Source organism: Metopolophium dirhodum, chromosome 8 (assembly GCF_019925205.1).
Source record: "Metopolophium dirhodum isolate CAU chromosome 8, ASM1992520v1, whole genome shotgun sequence".
In the NCBI taxonomy this organism is placed as follows: Eukaryota; Metazoa; Arthropoda; class Insecta; order Hemiptera; family Aphididae; genus Metopolophium; species Metopolophium dirhodum.
In genome coordinates, this window is record NC_083567.1 from 15,532,938 (window position 1) to 15,551,792 (window position 18,855).

General features: G+C 32.0%; 5 protein-coding genes across 6 annotated transcripts; 2 read left to right on the forward strand and 3 right to left on the reverse strand.

Moving 5' to 3' along the window:
* Positions 1–2,447: 2,447 nt before the first annotated feature.
* LOC132950097 (palmitoyltransferase ZDHHC3) lies at positions 2,448–5,249 on the forward strand. Its single transcript, XM_061021325.1, has 6 exons — positions 2,448–2,923; positions 2,981–3,166; positions 3,634–3,770; positions 3,836–3,920; positions 3,999–4,211; positions 4,721–5,249. The coding sequence occupies exons 1-6, from the start codon at positions 2,834–2,836 to the stop codon at positions 4,874–4,876; spliced, it is 867 nt and encodes a 288-aa protein (XP_060877308.1). The 5' UTR covers positions 2,448–2,833; the 3' UTR covers positions 4,877–5,249.
* On the reverse strand, positions 5,053–5,833 carry LOC132950098 (uncharacterized). 2 transcript variants are annotated; one of them, XM_061021327.1, is made up of 2 exons: positions 5,577–5,833; positions 5,053–5,489 (listed from the first exon to the last, which is right to left on the reverse strand). In XM_061021327.1, exons 1-2 carry the CDS (start codon positions 5,580–5,582, stop codon positions 5,265–5,267), a joined length of 231 nt encoding a protein of 76 aa, XP_060877310.1. In that variant the 5' UTR covers positions 5,583–5,833; the 3' UTR covers positions 5,053–5,264. The 2 variants fall into 2 exon arrangements, with proteins under 2 accessions (XP_060877310.1, XP_060877309.1); XM_061021326.1 differs by having other exon boundaries at positions 5,053–5,495; positions 5,577–5,735.
* A 30-nt stretch (positions 5,834–5,863) lies between these two features.
* Positions 5,864–7,809, reverse strand: LOC132950096 (cytosolic Fe-S cluster assembly factor Nubp1 homolog). The gene is made up of 8 exons (XM_061021324.1): positions 7,595–7,809; positions 7,332–7,436; positions 7,122–7,258; positions 6,981–7,049; positions 6,887–6,919; positions 6,698–6,788; positions 6,154–6,609; positions 5,864–6,066 (listed from the first exon to the last, which is right to left on the reverse strand). Exons 1-8 carry the CDS (start codon positions 7,614–7,616, stop codon positions 6,038–6,040), a joined length of 942 nt encoding a protein of 313 aa, XP_060877307.1. The 5' UTR covers positions 7,617–7,809; the 3' UTR covers positions 5,864–6,037.
* LOC132950095 (uncharacterized) lies at positions 6,254–11,940 on the forward strand. Its single transcript, XM_061021323.1, has 5 exons — positions 6,254–6,393; positions 8,009–8,235; positions 8,949–9,141; positions 10,206–10,657; positions 11,294–11,940. The coding sequence occupies exons 2-5, from the start codon at positions 8,206–8,208 to the stop codon at positions 11,633–11,635; spliced, it is 1,017 nt and encodes a 338-aa protein (XP_060877306.1). The 5' UTR covers positions 6,254–6,393; positions 8,009–8,205; the 3' UTR covers positions 11,636–11,940.
* Positions 11,941–16,280: 4,340 nt separating this feature from the next.
* Positions 16,281–17,873, reverse strand: LOC132950361 (cytadherence high molecular weight protein 3-like). Its single transcript, XM_061021780.1, has one exon. It carries the CDS (start codon positions 17,727–17,729, stop codon positions 16,455–16,457), a length of 1,275 nt encoding a protein of 424 aa, XP_060877763.1. The 5' UTR covers positions 17,730–17,873; the 3' UTR covers positions 16,281–16,454.
* Positions 17,874–18,855: the final 982 nt, after the last annotated feature.

Consider the following 18,855-nt stretch of genomic DNA (forward strand, 5'->3'; position numbering starts at 1 on the left):
CAGTCAAACATATACATATTTACTGAATGTTTAAAATACGAAGACCTCAGCGGAAAAGAAAATGATTTGCCTGAGCAAATATCCGAAATCCTGGGACCCGGCGAAGATGCGAACATCAAAGGAACAATTTTTTAAAAAATGTCGGAATTGTATAATTTAATTTAGCAAAATATCTACAAAAAATAATAATACTGTTTAAAAAAAAAAAACAATTTAATCACGTACGCTAATAACCAGTGCCGTTGAAGCGTTTTATTCAATAATAAAAAAAAAAATGATTGGCAGAGTAATAGTGTTTAAAATATATGTAATTCGTTTCTGTGTCACAGTATTCAGTAATCATGTTCTCACTTCTCAGTAACTATTATACAGTCTATACGTTATAACGTACAATTTGTATAATATATTGACCGAACTTATATATCAGATCAATATGTCGAATATCCCAGCACTGGAGAATTCGTCCAAAGTCAAGATCCTTCAGTCCGTGACCAAATTTATGCTTCAGGTTTTCAATGAGCTAGGGCGTTTGGAAGTCATGTGGTCTCGCGAGTTTGCGGCTGCAACGATTTAGATCGATGCCTAATATGGCAGTGCAGACAAATTCCACAGGCGATGCACCCGAGATCCGGTTGCCGTCAGTCGTCTCCAAGGAATTGCACTTTTCAACGGATTCACATTCACCGTGCGCAGAATCGTCTGTAATGACACCTGCGGACGTACTGCAGGCAAGTATAATACTCAACATTATGGCAGCACAGTTTGGTGCTGCCAAGTCTAAAAACGGCTTGACGAATTCGCCGGTCGACGAGACATCTAGTTTCCAGGATATGGTTACCCGTGGTGGTCGTAGGAACGGACCTGACACTGGCCGACAGTAGAGTGCCTTGGTAGAGATTATTATCAAGGCATTCTAACCGACAGTAACTGCGGTCATTTCGTCATCATTTTTCATCATAGACGTCCGCTCACTGTAAGGCTTCAATAAAGGAAGCACGATCACTGGATGGTTCCTTCTCTCACCCTTTTTTATGTTCAAACTCATTTTAGCATATATTCTTATTATGCCTATGTGCATAGATTGTATATTATCTAATTAAAATTTAAAAAAAAAACGCTTTAGTAAATTAATATTTTCCTTCAAACAAGATAGAGAAAAAACAGCTTGATAAAATGTGAGGACATTTGGTGTACAGCTTTCTTTTTTTATTGGCCACTATAAGGAATGAAAAAAAAATCACAAAAATATATATACCTAAGTATATTTGAAAATCTAATTCTTGCAACGAAATTTTCTGCCCAAAAAATCGGGTTTTAATTGACTTGGTGAGTCTGTTCTACCATTAACTAAACTTTCCTATTTTCTCTTTAGTTAAACCGATTACCTATTAGTACAATAGTATATCTATATCTACTTGTTATGTCACAATATTGTTAATATTGCCCCAATATTGTTAATATTGCCCCAATATTGTGAGTCTGCTTTTGGAGATTTTTTATCATTTAGATAATGGTAAAATCTTCTTCAGATCAACCACCAATTATTGAAACACCTTTTTTAATTTGTGTGGAAAATAGGTATGTATAAATACTAAAAATATTATTGTTGGAAAATATGAGAAGACATTATTATCTAGAAAATATGTGAAAATAATAATAAAATACATTCATCGCTCCGCTCAGAATCTAAAAATAATATTCTTAAAGCCCACCAAACAAAACTATTAATTTAAGATTTTTATGCAGTTTTCATATTTTCAACTAGATACAGCTACCCTCAATCAGGGATGTCATTTCAACTTTTTGAAAGGATTGTTTTAACTTGGAAGGCTAAACAAATTTTCAGTGGGCTAATATTACAAAAAAATTTTATTCTCGCTACGCTCAAAAATTTGAATCTTTATATTTTCCATGTGATAATCCAATATATTATGAATATTATACTAAGTATTACTACTTAAATAATTTAAACTTAAAGAACTCGTGCAGAAGACCAGAAATTCTAAATTACATTATTAGTACATAAATAGCGTGTTTATATAAAACAAATACTGAAATCCTCGACCACAGATAAAATATCTAATATAAACCAAACATTATTATATTTAATTTAAATAATTGAATAATATAACACAGCTGTATTTGCTGATACTTAACAACTACTTAAGACCAACCAAAAAGATTATTTTTGCCTGGCGCAGAAAAATTATATTCAGGCCAAAATACAATCTTGATAAATTTCAGGTATAATGCATAAGCATACCCTGCAACACCTCAAATGACGCTCCTGCCCTCAATGTAGGCGGGTGGATCCTCAGAAATATATCCTCAGCAGCATAGTATAATATTATTTTGAGGATAGCCGCCAATGCATGCAAGTATACAACATTACAACAATAAACATCTCTATTCTCTATAGTATCTTCGTGGCTGGAGCTGTTAATCGTCTATGCTGCGACTGATAGTAGACACAAAACAGAGTTTCGCACGCGATAAAGAAAGATGATAAAAAAGGCATCCAAATTTTAAATTTTAAATTCTAATAGAAGTTACGTCGTCGATCTTCGTCTTGTCGATATAATAATTGCAGTCTTAGTTGTCCTCGATAATTTTCTTCCGAAATCTGTACGACACGTCGTATATGCAGCAGTCATCGTTTTAATTATTAATAATATTTTTAAGAAACACCACTATCTGCATAGTCCATACAAGCACAACTGCACAACGACGATCTGAAATGACTGTCCAAATACCGTCAGTTCACGGTCTACCGCCAATACGTGAGCGATGAACGTCGCGTACAACCCTCCGGGTGGCAAAAAAAGCGACTGCGATGGACGACAATGATCAAGTGATTTTTTACCCAAACCAAGGAGTAGACCCGCACAACCGATGCTGTGGTGGTTCCATGTGGTGCATTCAGGTAACAATAAAATAATCAATTTTCTTGTATTGATGTTCATACTATTTGTTTTACCAGGACATATGTGGTATTATTTGTGCGATATTTACGTGGCTGTTGATACTGTATGCTGAGTTTGTAGTGACTTTCGTTACACTATTACCATGTCCGTATCCCATTTTTCAGTGTGTCAACATGGTGATATTTCAAATCTTTGCCTTCCTTGCGATGGCCTCTCATCTGCGCACAATGTTCACAGATCCGGTACGTTTACATAATCTCATTATAATTTTTAAATGTTGTGATAATATCTACCTACCTATATAATTTAATTAAAGATAAAAATACAATCTAAATTATGTATCTTTTGTATTCTAATAGTGTACTTACTTGTATTTATTCAACGCATTTTTGATTAGCCGGTCTACATTATTACAAACGTTAACCTAACCTATTGATACATTTAGTTTAGTAGGTCAGAAAATAATTTATATCAAAATGCATGGTCATCAAGTTTTCCTTTATCACAATAACGTTGGATTTTTATTTTAATGCTAACACATAATAAATATAATTACATGCTATATTAACACTATACAGTTTTATTATTATTATATGTATTATGTTTACTTGCATGCATTTCAACATTTTATGTATACAAACTATAAAGATTAAACTTGTAATACTATGATATGAATAATCTGATTAAATCATATTACTGAAATTTGCAGGGTGCAGTGCCAAAAGGAAACGCTACAAAAGAAATGATACAACATTTAGGTTTACGTGAGGGTCAAGTGATTTATAAGTGTCCAAAATGCTGTTGTATTAAACCTTCAAGAGCCCATCACTGTTCTGTTTGCCAAAGGTCCGCTAAAATAATTTTAATACATAAAATAATCCTTCATAGTCAAACTGTAATATTACTTTTAGATGTATTAGAAAAATGGACCATCATTGTCCATGGGTCAACAATTGTGTTGGAGAGAAAAACCAAAAGTTTTTTGTATTATTTACGGTATCTATATTACATATTAATATCTACTTATTAACGTACAGTATCAATGTTTAACCATTCTAAAATGTTATTATTTAGCTTTATATTGCTGCTATGTCAATGCACGCATTATACTTGTGTGTCAGCCAATTTGTTTGGTGTCTACATTCCGAATGGAAGCAATGTTCTTGGTATACACCTCCTGCAACAGTAGTTTTTTTGATATTTTTAGGTTTTGAAGCATTGCTATTTGCAATATTCACCATGGTAATGTTTGCCACTCAGTTACAAGCCATATGCTCCGATGAAACGGTAATTATGTCACTTGCTAGTTCACTTTTTATAAAAATTGTATTCGATGAATTAACATTCTGTTTTAATCATTAATAATATATAAATAGTTTATTTTTATTGTACACTAAACCCATCAATTTTTTTCTAAAGGATTATGATAATCTTTCAATGAATTATTGTTTTCATTTAAGCTTGGACATGAAGAATTTCTTTTTGCAATAAAACAATAATTAATATTATCTTTACTTGTAACTAACAAGTAACTAGTTGTAGATATAATTGTAATAAGTGTATAACAATAATATATCTTTACAAAGAAATATATACAAATGAATAACTTGTAAATTAACATGATGTTTAATGTTTATGTGTTACAACATTTATTTTCAATTATTAATTTAAAAATATTTAATGTATAGTTAAGTCCATTTGTTCATGTAATTTATCCTTTGAAAGTTGGGTTATTAAATTAACATAAAAAAACTAATAATAATATTAATGTCTTATAAATATTATAATTATTCCAGGGTATTGAACAATTAAAAAAAGAAGAAGCTCGGTGGATGAAAAAATCTAAATGGAAGAGCTTACAAGCTGTATTTGGCAGGGTTTCTATAACTTGGCTGTCACCTTTTTCACGGCCAGCTCCTAAGATCAAAGTAGATAATTATCTACAGGTCTAGTGATATGAACAGTATTTACATATTTTTAAAGTAAACCACTCATACCTAATAATAATAATTCTACACTAAAATAATCTTGTTATTTTAAAATAAATTTATAATAATTTAAGTTTAAAAATGGCTGTATCAAATATAAGACAATGATTCTTTTATTAAGAGAGGATCTAATTAATAAGTTTAATTTTTTGATGAACTTTAATTGCTATTTTATTATTGTTAAATCTTTGCTATAATACATTCAGTAATTGGTTAATTTGTTACTTTATAGTTTATGTACTTTTATTTGAATTACTATATTTTGCTGATTTTTCTTACTATTTGTTTACCATTATTAATATTGACGAACAATACATTAATACTAGTTTTAAATACATGTTATGTACATAAATTATTTATCAAAATTGAAACGCCTTTTCCCGTCAAATCTGTATCCATAGGCGGGAGAATTTTTAGCATCTACAAGAGCTGGGTTTCGGTACTTGTAGAATGATCCGTGACCGTGAGGTGATCTAGATGCTCCATTGCTCACACCATATGCTTCTCTTGGATAAAAAGCTTCAAATTTTGCACCAAATACAGATAATATGCCCCATAAAGCTAGATATAGAAGAATCTGTAACTGAAGAAAGTGAGGAAATAATATATTTAAATGTTATAATATTGAAATAATAATAATAATAGTAAAAAACCATTGTCTTACCTTCATGTTTGTGGTTAATTAAAAAGTTTGTATACAATAAATATAAATAAACAAAGTCAACTGATCAAATTTAACTAGTTTCATTCCATGGTAGGTAACAGGTATATGGAGCCCACATTAACATTTTATAATCATAAAAACATTGTGTCATAATATCTTGATTGGTTACCAACTTTCTCTTGACCATGAACACTAAATGTGATAGTAGCATGTCTATTGCTCTATGTAAAATTAGGTTTATTTAAATAATTTATCACAGAAAAAGAATTCAATAAAATATAAAAATGTATAGTTGAAAAAATATATTGTTTATCATTATAAAATAATTTTTATTTTCTATATTACTACAATTTCTAAACCAGAAAACTCGGATTTCTTATGTAGACAAATATTTTATATTTATTACAAATAATATAGTGTATTATATAATTATAAGCATATCACAATAATTCACATCTCAATCACATTGATTGTAAATTCCTGGTTAAATCTGAAAAATTAAAACATTTCATCAATCAATGAACAGAAACTAATATTTTTTTTTAATATTCAATTAATAGTATATTGTATAATTTACTTTCAACAATATTTTTAATAGCCACAACTGTTGGTGATCTAGCATATTTTTGAATAAAGTTGACACCTTCGTCGCAACATCGTCCCAAAGAAGGATCTAACGGGACTGATCCAAGGAATGGAACGCCCATTTCATGTGACATCTGAGCAGCACCTCCAGTGTTTTTTGGAAATATTTCAGATGTCACTTTACATTTAGGACAAACAAAAGCCGACATATTTTCAACCACACCCAATACAGGTAATCCAACTTTTCTGGCAAAATCTAATTCTTTACGGACATCTAACAAAGACACTTCTTGAGGAGTAGTTACGACGACTGCTGAAAAATTATCAGTTGATTTAAGGAATTGAACTAATGAAAGGTGTTCATCAGAAGTTCCTGGTGGAGTATCAACAATCAAATAATCCAATGTGTCACCCCAATCAACTTCAGTCAAAAATTGTTTGATCATAGCTAGAATAATAATATTTATGAAAATATAATAATCTAGTTGTAATATTTTTTAATGTTATCAAGAAGTAAAATACTAAATACAAATCACCATTTTTCTTGGGACCTCTCCAAATTACAGCGTCATCCTTACTTTCTAGCAAAAATCCAACAGACATGATTGATAAATTCTCTTCAACAAACTAAAACGATAATATAAATATTTTAGTTTTAATAAACATTTCTTGAATTATTAAATGTCACTAATATAGGACATAGGTATCTATACTATTGTTCTTACCACAGGAGACCATCCTGATCCACTTTGATGTATCTAGAAATTAAAGAAATTGATTAAAAAATGACTAAAAATGTTAAATAAACAAAGTACAAACATTTTCATCTTGAACACCAAACACAAGAGGAAGTGATGGTCCACAAATATCAACATCTAAGACTCCAATCTAAACATTAAAAAACAATTGGAAATAAATATGCTATCAGATTGTAACAAATTATTAGAAAAATATCATTACATTTTTCTGTTCATTTTCATTGGCCAATACTCTAGCTAATAACGATGTGAATGTACTTTTACCTACTCCACCTTTACCAGACAGTACTAGTATTTTATACTTTACTGAAGACAGTCGATGTTTTAACACATCTAAAGCTAAATATCCGAGAAAAAAATGTAAAATATGCGTTAAAAGAAAATGTACAACATAAAATATATTTTTACTTGCCTGGGTCAGGAAGTTGAGTTACACCAGATGCACAAATATTTTGGTTTGGACATCCTTGACATGCAGATACTTGACCGGCAGATGAGCTATCTGTGCCTGGGCAATCTAAAAATTTCAAAATATATAAATTATAAACCAAAGACAAATAGGTAGTTTCCACTCGGTATTCAAAAGTTGGTAGGTATACCAATTAATAAACTAAAGTATGTTATTACTTATTATCAAACATGTACAACAAACACAACAATTATACTAAAACTTACGATTTGGAATATTGGGATCCATTAATTATTTTCAAAAATCCGTTATTTATAGCATTTGAATTTAAAGAATCTAATAAAAATCAGTTTCTGAGAAAGGTACTATTAGTATTTAGTATTTACTATACAAGTACAGAATAATATTGTTGACTGTTGGTGTTGCACTGTCCTATCTGTCTTCTGTAAAGTGATAAAACCATAGGTAAAACCACGGTATCTTCAGCCGTAAAAACCATAGTAGTACCACAGACTACCATATGGTTCCGGGTAGTACTATCAAGGTTCAGTGGACACTCAGTGACAGTGACTATCATTAATGATTAATCATGACCATGTTAGGCATGTTATTATAATTAACAAGAGCCAAATACTTAACTTATTTTGATTATTGAATCATCATTTGTTTTACGTTTACAGCAATCAAAATACCAATGATCGAAATATTCGAGTCAAAGTTGTTGAATTCAGTATTTTATAGCGTCATAAAAATGCAGATAGTGGCGTTCCAATAGATATATTTTATGCTGACAACATATTTTCGAAAATACCTAGGCACCAAAAGAATTTATTTGTAAGAACTTCTACTGTTAAACACAACTTTGTACTGAATTGAAATGGCAAAACTATGTGAGGAGCCGCTGAAGGTAATTTTTTTACTCAATACCTATGTTTTTTTTGATTAATGATTTGTGTAGACCTCATTTCTAATTATTTGTTATTTAATACAACATATATATTACAATATTACATTCCTAACCATTGACAGGGTGGATATTTGCCCCTGTCTGATTTTGAAAGCATTCTATGAGCTGGTGCCCGGTTGTTGCCGTTTAACCATTATTGGGGAAAAAACATGCCTATTTTTATATTTTGAAAAACTATTATATCGTGTAGGTACTGGATAATATTGTTAGTCTGTATGTGTGTGTGTTATTTGAAGGAAAAACAACATAATATTGTATTAGAACAAGAAAAATAATATCATAATCCTATATAATAAGTAATTTTATATATAAAATCTAAAATAACAAGTAACAAGTCCAAAAACAACAATCATTCATCATCCTTACTTATCATTGATTTCAGTTATTTTGTAGCAGTTATATACTACTATTGTCTATTGTGTTAACTTTAGTATGGTGTAGTGGTGTACTATAATTGTGTGTACTATCTTGTATCTTTAGCTATTACTTGACAGTTGTATACCTATTTGCATACCTACTAAATTTAAACGAACAAAAACATGAAAAGAACATTTGACCAAACCTAACCATATTACTTGAAAAAACATTTGTTATAACTACTTTTAACAATAACTAATAATTATAATATTGTTCTAATTGATAATGTATTACAGGGATGTCACGTGTGTGGATACAGAGTAATGAATTATACCCCAGAATTTATTCAACTACTTAAGACAGAATTTAGTGAATTAAAAGATTTTAAAATATTTTTGAATAATTACAATGAAAATCCTGATTTGGTTAATGACTTGTGTGAGAAATGTCAAATATCGAAATGGCGAAAAATAAAGCATACAAATTTCAGTGAGTACATATTGTTATTTATTATACTTAAATAAATAATAATATTAATTTAGGTAACTATTATATGTACATTTTACCCACGTTTTGACTATACAGTACCATTTTTTATAGCGCTATTCAAGGAACCAAAGCAAAAATACGTTATAAGCAGAAAAGTAATAGAATATTTACGTGAATGCTATAAAATTATATTGGTTTCTCATTATTTTAGTATGTACTTATTAAGGTATAAAGCTAAACAATTTTATTTTCCAACGATATCATATACCTACATACTACATACCTATATACATCTTAAAATACTCATAACTTGCTTTAAAATTAAAATATACTAAAAAGCCCATGAGGTTGTCTAGATAATAATCTTATCTTTAGATTTTATAAGAGGTCAATAAACTCTAATTTTTAAATTAACGGAGCTACACGTGTTTTGCTGAGCGTAAAATTTGCTATGTTACGCACTTGTAAGACGTAGACAACACATGTGGGTATAACGTCCTCTTAAGCGTCTGCGATTTTTCAATATTTTAATTTTCAAGCCTGATATTAGCATTTTTAATTTGTAATATTTCACATGCCCATTACCCATGTCTTGCTTGAAAATTAAAATATTGAAAAATCGACGACGCTTAAGCACAGATAATTTTCTTACCTAAAAGTTTCTCTAGTGATTTGGGGTCACTGAGAGTTATCAAGTGGTAGTTTACCTACCCAAATTAATAACACCTATATTTTCTTAAAAAATTATTTTAAATTGACGCACAAATCCCGAGATTTGTGACTATTCATTATTTTTATTGACGAGGTCAATGCATTCCACTGCAGTATACAAAACCATGTCATCTAAACTATTACTAAAATAACATTTCTTCGCAAAAAGTTAACCAAATTCAAGGCTGAGCCTCGGAAAATTTCCAACCCTTCTAAAAAAAAAATTGAATTTTGAACAGCGACTGATCCAAATTTAATTGTCAAAAAGTGATACTGTGGGGAAGGGGAATCATAACTCATAAGTTATAAAATGAAGTCTTACTGTATTTTCATGCTAGATATTTTCTTTCTAGATCAAGTGAAACAACATAACCCGACTGCAGATACTCCGAGAAAAAGCTTTTGGTCTTACACATTTGTTTTAATAATAATAGTATCACTGTTAGGAGGATACCTGTCAAGTAACTTTGATAATTTTTTCAAGAATTCCAACACTAACGGTCTCAGTAAAGATAAATTGAAGACCACAATGATGTCACTAAAGAATCATTTTCCGTCGCTGCAGCAGAGCATGATAAAAAAACTAGGTGGTGCTTTTATGCGACTTCAATCTCCGGGTGAACCAATTGTTTTCATGCTTTTACATAACGACGCCAACAAACAGACTACTGACTGCTTAGCATCCTATGCAAGCATTTCAGCCAAACAATATATATTCACCAACTCCGCCCATGGCTTGTGGATGAATGGGTCGGAGTGGACTAGTTATTCGGACCGCAATCACGAAGACTTGTTCTACGAAAAGGTATATTTTAATATTAAAATCATATAGAAAAGGTCTTAGCAATAAATATAAAATTCTTATAGATCATCTTTCATTATAATATTATCATTACTCAGTTACAGCCCATTAAACCGATTTTATGTTTACTATAACGGCTGTTGGCTATATACGGTAAAAACTTAATTGCATGCATAAATTATGTAACTACCAACATATTGTTTTTTTTTTTTTTTAATCACAATTTCAGACTTGGCTTGTTTTGTAATAATAGTGAGGGACAAAAGTTACTGCATTTATCTGCTCTCTTTCGCATCACAATAAAATCGATTTCTAAATTAAACAGATTTAGACCATTAAACATTTTATGGTAAATTGTCTGAACGAAAAATTAAAATCACCAATGTTAAACCCAAGTATCAATTTTCATGATTTTGTTTTGTTTATTATAATTACGCTAAAAAGCTTATTTTTTAATCAAATAGACAGGTGTAAGGGTTGTTTTGGGATTTAACAAGATGATTATTGCACCATATTCGCACCTTATTTTACACTTAAACCAAGGATTTATTTAAATTCTTATTATTTTTAAACTCTTATTAAACTCTCTACTTTTCTATTCTCCAGCTGCATTGATTTATTGATTTACACGCGTTTCAGCTGAATGCACCGCTCGAGAAGAACGAAGTGCTGGTGTTGGAAAACTTGCAAGACTTGCCGTGGTCGTTGGCCAAGGCGCTGCACCACCTGTGTGACTCAGAAAATCCGAAGTACGCAAAGGCCATGTACATTCTGGAACTCAGGGTAAATGGTGACCTGCAACAGCTGTCCGACGGCGACAAAATAGTAGCAGCCGAGCGGACTATGAACATGGCGTGGCAAGATGCGCCGAACGAGTTCAGAGAGCCACTGATCGCCCGGCTCACGTCATTCGTGGACGCCGTGCAGTGGGAATCGGACAAGGCATGTCATGCAGAATCTTTCATCAGGATTTCGCCATGAATATCTTCTCACTCTAATGCTGCCTCCATATTATAATCAGCTGACAATTGATTCACTTGTTCACTGTGCGCTCATATAATGATAATATTATTAAATTTGAATCGTGATTTTTGTATCACCATTTTTCTACCTACGCGCATCCACTGGGATGTAGTTTTTTATACTCTATTATCAATTATATTTATAATTGTAGTACATATCTATAAAATTAATGGTATATATTATTATTATATATATCACCTATACCTAATGATATATTATATTTTGTGTTATTAATAAATACAATAATTCAATAGAATTTACAAGACCGTGTTAATAATTGATTTTATATGTTTGCATTTGACTGATGTAAAGAAATATTTTATTGAACAATAATAATTTTGACTAGAAAAATGTCTTCCCGATCCATTATCGAAAATAAAATAGGTACATAGGTAATGAATATTATTTATATTTTAACTGATAAATTCTCAACATCAATTTAATATGAAGTATGATTGTATGTAACGTTAACCAGTGTTCAAGTTTGGCAAGAATGCTGCAGGGTGGTGGCTAGTGGAAAAACTTTGCTCTTTGTTGAGGTGTAGTCGTATAAATATTATAAAGTCGTATAATTGTTTGTCAAATACTCAAATATTTATTATATTATGTAATATGTACTATAATTTATGAGTAAAATGAATCTATCAATAAATACGGTTTTAAAGCAAACTATAGTAACTGATTGTCAGCGATTGATAAAGAATGATAAAATACTCAAATGAAGCAATACATATAATCCCGTCACCAGCACGCTATTAAAGTATTTAGAGAGCCTTGATATAACTATAACTACATTGTGGTGATAAAGGATCTATCTTTATTAAAAACTAGCTTTATTCGACTTCACCTGGGTTAAAATAAATCCATCTTATTTTATTATTATCTGTTTTGCTACAATACAAAGATTAATTGTAATTTGTATGATTTTCCACACTCCACTTCGTAATTTTGGATATACTTTTGATGTAAATTCGAAAAACCTGGAGACAGACTCAACAAATGCTTAAAACATTATATTATTGCCAATACAGTTAAGGGTTTACATAAAAAATATGTTCAGAATTGAGAAAGCAAATAATATAATAAGCAGTGGCGTAGGCAGGATTTTTCTTTGTTCGCTGAGGGGGTCTAATATGTTTTCACAGAGTTGAGTTAAGACCGCACATAAGTTTAGCATATTGATGTCGAGGTTTTATTTTAAGTTTCGGTTCCTATACGGCTATAAAAATTTGTATTTGCAGTAACTTTCATAGACCATAAGAAACTTGCTACGCCACTCAATATAAGTAATCATTGTAATTGTGTTCATAATTATATGATTTTAAGATTCGTGTTTATATATTTGTAAAACAATGTATGTACAATATTTCTACTATAATTAATAGAACACTGAACAAACATAACGGAATATTAATTTTTAATTATATAGATTAAAGCGATATTTCTAATATGATGAAAAATGAAAAAAACTGTGGAAATCGGCAAATCGCTCTGTTGTATGAGGATAGAGTACGGGAGCAAGTGTACCTCGTATAATTGAGTCATTTAGATGTGTTATTTTAATTCAATGATACATCATTGCATATAGGTACGAAAAACGATTCAGAGAGGAAGGGGGGACGGTCTGTGCCACTCTGTCAGTCTATGTTTATAAATATATGTATATAGATAATAGTAATTTTTTCTATAAGTTTATCAATTTATATTATTACTTTTCATGGTTGGTAGAATTAATTTTTGACGAAAACATCGCATTTGTTATTAATTATTATTATAGTACGTTACCTAGTATATATGTAGGTATAGGTACATATTATATATTTTATATTTATATACTATTGCTACTAATTTTTAGTCAATTTTTATGTCTTATTGTCAACTTCATTTAAGACGCTGTAAATTGGGCCTAATTATAAATTTATATTACGTGTATACAAAGACAAATTGGGACATCGGGCAATTGTGAAATTTCCTTTGGGTCTATAGTCTACTTTCTGCTGCAGTAACGACTGTAGGTCGTATAGAATATAGAAGGTTTTTATTCACATAGATTATAATACATAAGTATTCACATGCCAAGAACCATCAGGCAACACCCAATATTATTAACAAATATTTGTAATTAAGGAATTGAAAAAAAAGTTGTACTGTACCTCAGTGGTGGACTTGTCATTGGGCAGCAGCCGGGAAGCCGAGAAAATTCCCAGTGGGCCGCTGTTTTTATTCAAATATATTAATATACCATGGTATATAGGTAAGTATGCATATATACTGTGCCAAAAATTAAAAAAAATGTATAGGACATAGGTACCTATCAGGGGCGTCATTTGGGAGGGGGGGGCAGACTATGGCAAATGCCCTACTCTAAGAAATTTTAAAAAGTCAGCAATTCTTTGTCCGGTGATCAAATGCTAAAATCTGTAAATACTAAATTTGTATTTACTATTTTGTATTGAGAAATCAGATAATCTAAATGGTTTATGGTTTATTAAAATGTTGGGAAACACTGGCTCCTCGGTTTATGATAATCGCTAATGCGCAAAACAAGAAAAATTCTAAAAATAGATATCATGGATTTACAACAAATTGTTAGTGTAGATAACATCGAACGCCAATTGCCGACTTCCATAATCCATGATGACATCTAACCACTAATCAGTACTACTATTATTATTACTTTTATTATTGTTATTAATTATTATACAATTTAGAATAATAATATGTGTTCAATTGATGATAGTCAAAAATTGCTTATGTTTTGGACGGTGTAACGACGTAACGTGTTTGTTTATTTGATATATTTGTATATTGTACTCATAACTCAAACGTGATTGTGGTTTATTACTTAGTAATTAAAATGAGTGAAGTTTCTTTAAAAAAAAGAAAAAGAATTAAACTAGAATGTTTGATTTGTGGCAGTGTGTTTGACGACGACTATCGTAGCAAACACGAAAATAAAATACATGGAGGAAAACGTGTACGGGTTAAACATGTCGGAGCACCAAATAATCCTTTTGATTGAGCTCGAAAAATTTCCAAAAACAAGTAGTTTGATAACCTACTGAAAGAAATATATATTATAAAAACATACTAAAACCAGATATTTATTTTATACTTAAAACTCTATCGGAACTTCCAAGCGCATTTAAAGAAACACTAAAAATTTTGACTATTTTATTAACTTTGTCTGTCACTACAGCTACCAATGAGCGATTTTTTTCTTCTTTAAAACGCGTTAAATCATTCTTAAGAAGTACAACTGGGGATGAAACATTATGTGATTTAATGGTAATTAATGTTAAAGGAGAGTATGCAAGTCATGTTAACTTGGAAGAAGCTGTCGATATGTTTGCTAATCTTAAGAATCGAAGATATCCATTAATAGTTTAATGCGTTTAATTTTTAATTTTAATTTATGTTAATTTACATAATTTACATTTACGATAATTTTATGTTTTCATTGTAAGTTATTTTAACTGCTGTAAAGTATTAAATATACAAATAATTAAATAATAAGTATTTATTTAATTAGATTTATATTATTATTCCAATAAACTTATTGATAGCCGATAGGTAACTAATCCTGTAAGTAAACGAATTAATGTTTTACTATCTTTATTGTTGTTATTTAATTGGGTAAATTGAAACGTTTTATGTTCTTTATTGTTTATCATGATGTCATCATAATTTATTACTAATTTTGATCCCTTACATGTTTTGTTCCGAAAAAATATTTAATTGATAGTCTATACGTTCATAAAATTAAATACATAGGTAACCTACATTTTTTTTTAATATTATGAAGTCGGCAAATTTAATAAGTTGCCCCACCCTTTCAAAATCTGAAATGACGCCTCTGGTACCTATAGTTATTCGTTTTCAAATTACAACAAAATAAGAAAATTGGTCGATGAAAAATTGTTAATTTATGCATGGGGTGAATTCAATATCTAATGTCGTAAAAATTTGAACTTGAAAGTTAATTTGACTTTTTAGGAAAACATTTTTTTGATAGGTAGAAAAAGGAATTTTGTATTTTAATATAAACATTCGATGAATAAAATATCATGTAGGTAAGTACTATATCTACGGTTATTTTTTTTTAGTTAGACAAAAAAACAATATTGACTGTCAAAAACTGGTTTTGCCTGATAATTCCTGTTTTTCTTTAATTTTTTTATTGTTTCTCCTGTCGGAAAAATAACTGGAATTATCAATTTTTACTTCTTGAATGAACTAATTTAATTCACTTCCCCAGCAGAAATGATATCGAAATTGAAAATCGAAGCATTATTTCGACTAGGTACTTTAGGTACACGGACACAATTTATTTTTTTAAGACACATCATTGTAAAATCAATACTGAATCACTTCGCTCAGAATCTATAATATAATATGTTGGAGAATTTTGGATAGAAAAATCGAGTGTTAAATTAAGAGTGATGGTGATGAGAGGTGATGGAGTACCGCTTGAACTGTGATTTTCCCGGGCCGATTTGTTCTACCAGTCTGCCACTGTAACCCATTACAAGCCATTTTCCTACTGGAACTTACATGTGATTATTTCGATGTAAATCGAAATAATTTTAAAGTAAACAAAACGATGGTTTTATTATAGTTTTATATTATAATATATATAGTATTATTTACACGACATTATATTTAATAATTATGTATAGATACAATGTACAAACAATTTGAAAAAAATATATACCTAAAAACGAAACGAATCGTTTAGCTGTTTATTCCGATCAATCTAACATTGTGCCGCAAGTCATTAGAACGACGATTGATGATTATGCTGCGAGTTTAAGTCCGGGACAAAGTGATATTGTTGTTGTTGTTGTTGTTGTTGTTGTTGTTGTTGCTGCTGCTGTTGTTGGTGTTGGTGTTGGCGTCCTCCAAAATCTACGACGGCGTCTTGATGGGTGAACTTTTCGGACTGCGGATGATATTGCTGCGTGAAGTGGTTGTGGTTCTGTTGATGTTGTTGTTGTTGTTTTTGTTGATGATGTTGTTTTTCGATCTTGACTGGAACGTGGACGGGCACATGGACCGGAACTCGGACCGGATATGGCACGCGTTTCTCGACCGGATACGGAACGGGCTTCTCGTACGGGACGGGCACGTTTTTGTATACGTTGTACGGCACCGGCCTGATGTACGGCACCTTGACGGGCACGGGAACGGGCTTTTCCACACGGAACGGCACCTTCTTGACGACGGGAACGTGCACGGGCACCGGTCTGTCGTACGGCACTTTGACGGGCACGCGCACCTGCTTGTACACAGGGTATCGGACGATCTTCTCCTTGTACACGGGATACGGCTTGTCAACATGCACCGGCACAGGGCGGTCGTATGGCACCTTAACGGCCACCGGGACGTCTTTCTGGACCGGGTACGGCTGCGGTTCGTACACCTTGACCGGGTACGGCACATCCTTCTCCACTTTGACCGGGTACGGCTTCGGCACGTGCACTGCGCGTGGCCGATCGACCGGTACCTGTACCACATACCGCACAGGTTTCACCACATCAACGCGTACCGGCACCGGTACCTTTTTCTCGATCACTGAAACTTTAGGATGCTTCCCGTCACCGTGGCCTACGTACTGCTGTGGTAGCTGCTGGTGACCGACGCCGTAATCGTATTCCTGCCGTGTCTGTTGCTGGTGTTGACCGGTCGAACCGTAGTCGTATTCCTGTTGCTGGTTGTGACCAGCACTGAAGTCGTATTCCTGTTGCTGGTTGTTACCGGCACTGAAGTCGTATTCCTGTTGCTGGTTGTTACCGGCACTGAAGTCGTATTCCTGTTGCTGGCTGTGACCAGCGCCGAATTCGTAATCCTGTTGCTGCTGGTGCGGTTGCTGTTGCTGTTGAACGCCGTAATCGGAATCCTGTTGTTGGTGACCTGTTGCAGACGGAAATCCTGAAAAGTCTACAACGCGGCGCTTCTGCAAACGTTCAGCCGACGACAGCACGCAACAACTCGCGCACAACAACCACAACAACAGACGCGACGACGACGACGGCGGTAACGCGATCGCCATTTCACGCGCTTATTAGATATCTTTTTGACTATTATATTAAAATTATAACACTAGATTATTATTATTATTATTAAACTGTTGGACGATAAACGCGCAGAAGCAGTTATCGCGCCGGCGGACGGACGACAACGGTGACGTGTGTACTCGGGTCTCGGGCCATTTATACCCGTCGAGAGTCTTTACTCCTCGCAGTAACTTCCTACTGCGCCAGAACAACAGTGATTCCCGCGCCTTTCGCGGCACTGGCTTTCACTTTCGCTTATTGTTATCCGCTAGCGTTTTTCCCGCGCCTGTAACACTGCAACGTACGTCGCAGCTCACATCATAATTTAGGTACCTGTGCACATACAAGGTGTTTTTTTAATCACGCTAATCCTAGTTTTATGCTCAAATTACATAATATTATTATATTATGCATTTATACCGATTCAAAATTATGATTTTTGGAATTTTCAAATACACTTGAACACCATGTTTTTGAATACCTACTCGAGATGTTTTGTACCTACCTACAACTATGGTCGTCCTGTGACAATACAAACTTCGGTTTTTCAAATATAGGAACCGCTCTTTTTTACTTGTAATTATTCAGCTGATATTTTTTTTTGTGAATTTTTATGTATCTAAATCACGAATAGTTTTTGAGTTTTATAACTTTGTGTACTAAGGATAATAATATATATGCTTATGGTTAAGAAGATAGATGATTTGAACATTTTAGTAGGTATTTACTATTTTGTAATTACCGTTGATCTGTCAATATAAATAATTTGTAAAAATGGTCCAAGTATAATAAAATAATATTAGGTAGATATGTAAGTACATCTAAATATCTAATATTACATACAGCTTATATTTTTGTAAAACCATTATTATTTCTTCGCATACACATTTTAAAAACTAGCTCAGAAACTACTCATTAGAATTTTGATTTTGATACATCAACATTTTCACGAAATTGATTCGATAAATAATTTGCACTTTGCAGTAAGTACAAAAAATATAAGGACTAATTGAATAATTGTAAAGGGTAAAACAGGGACGAGCAATGAGCATGCTTAACAAATCACCTTGTATAATAATGTTTCTAAAGCATATTATCAGATTGTCTTGAAGAAAGGGCAGA

Coding starts and splice junctions, on each gene's coding strand:
- LOC132950096 (XM_061021324.1), bottom strand. CDS start 7,616: ATGGATCCCAATATTCCAAATC. Junction 7,437..7,594: donor GGATCCCAATATTCCAAATC/GTAAGTTTTAGT, acceptor TGAAATTTTTAG/ATTGCCCAGGCACAGATAGC. Junction 7,259..7,331: donor AACTCAACTTCCTGACCCAG/GCAAGTAAAAAT, acceptor TCGGATATTTAG/CTTTAGATGTGTTAAAACAT.
- LOC132950361 (XM_061021780.1), bottom strand. CDS start 17,729: ATGGCGATCGCGTTACCGCCGTCGTCGTCGTCGCGTCTGTTGTTGTGG.
- LOC132950097 (XM_061021325.1), top strand. CDS start 2,834: ATGGACGACAATGATCAAGTGATTTTTTACCCAAACCAAGGAGTAGAC. Junction 2,924..2,980: donor GTTCCATGTGGTGCATTCAG/GTAACAATAAAA, acceptor TTGTTTTACCAG/GACATATGTGGTATTATTTG. Junction 3,921..3,998: donor AGTTTTTTGTATTATTTACG/GTATCTATATTA, acceptor GTTATTATTTAG/CTTTATATTGCTGCTATGTC.
- LOC132950095 (XM_061021323.1), top strand. CDS start 8,206: ATGGCAAAACTATGTGAGGAGCCGCTGAAG. Junction 8,236..8,948: donor TATGTGAGGAGCCGCTGAAG/GTAATTTTTTTA, acceptor AATGTATTACAG/GGATGTCACGTGTGTGGATA. Junction 10,658..11,293: donor AAGACTTGTTCTACGAAAAG/GTATATTTTAAT, acceptor CACGCGTTTCAG/CTGAATGCACCGCTCGAGAA.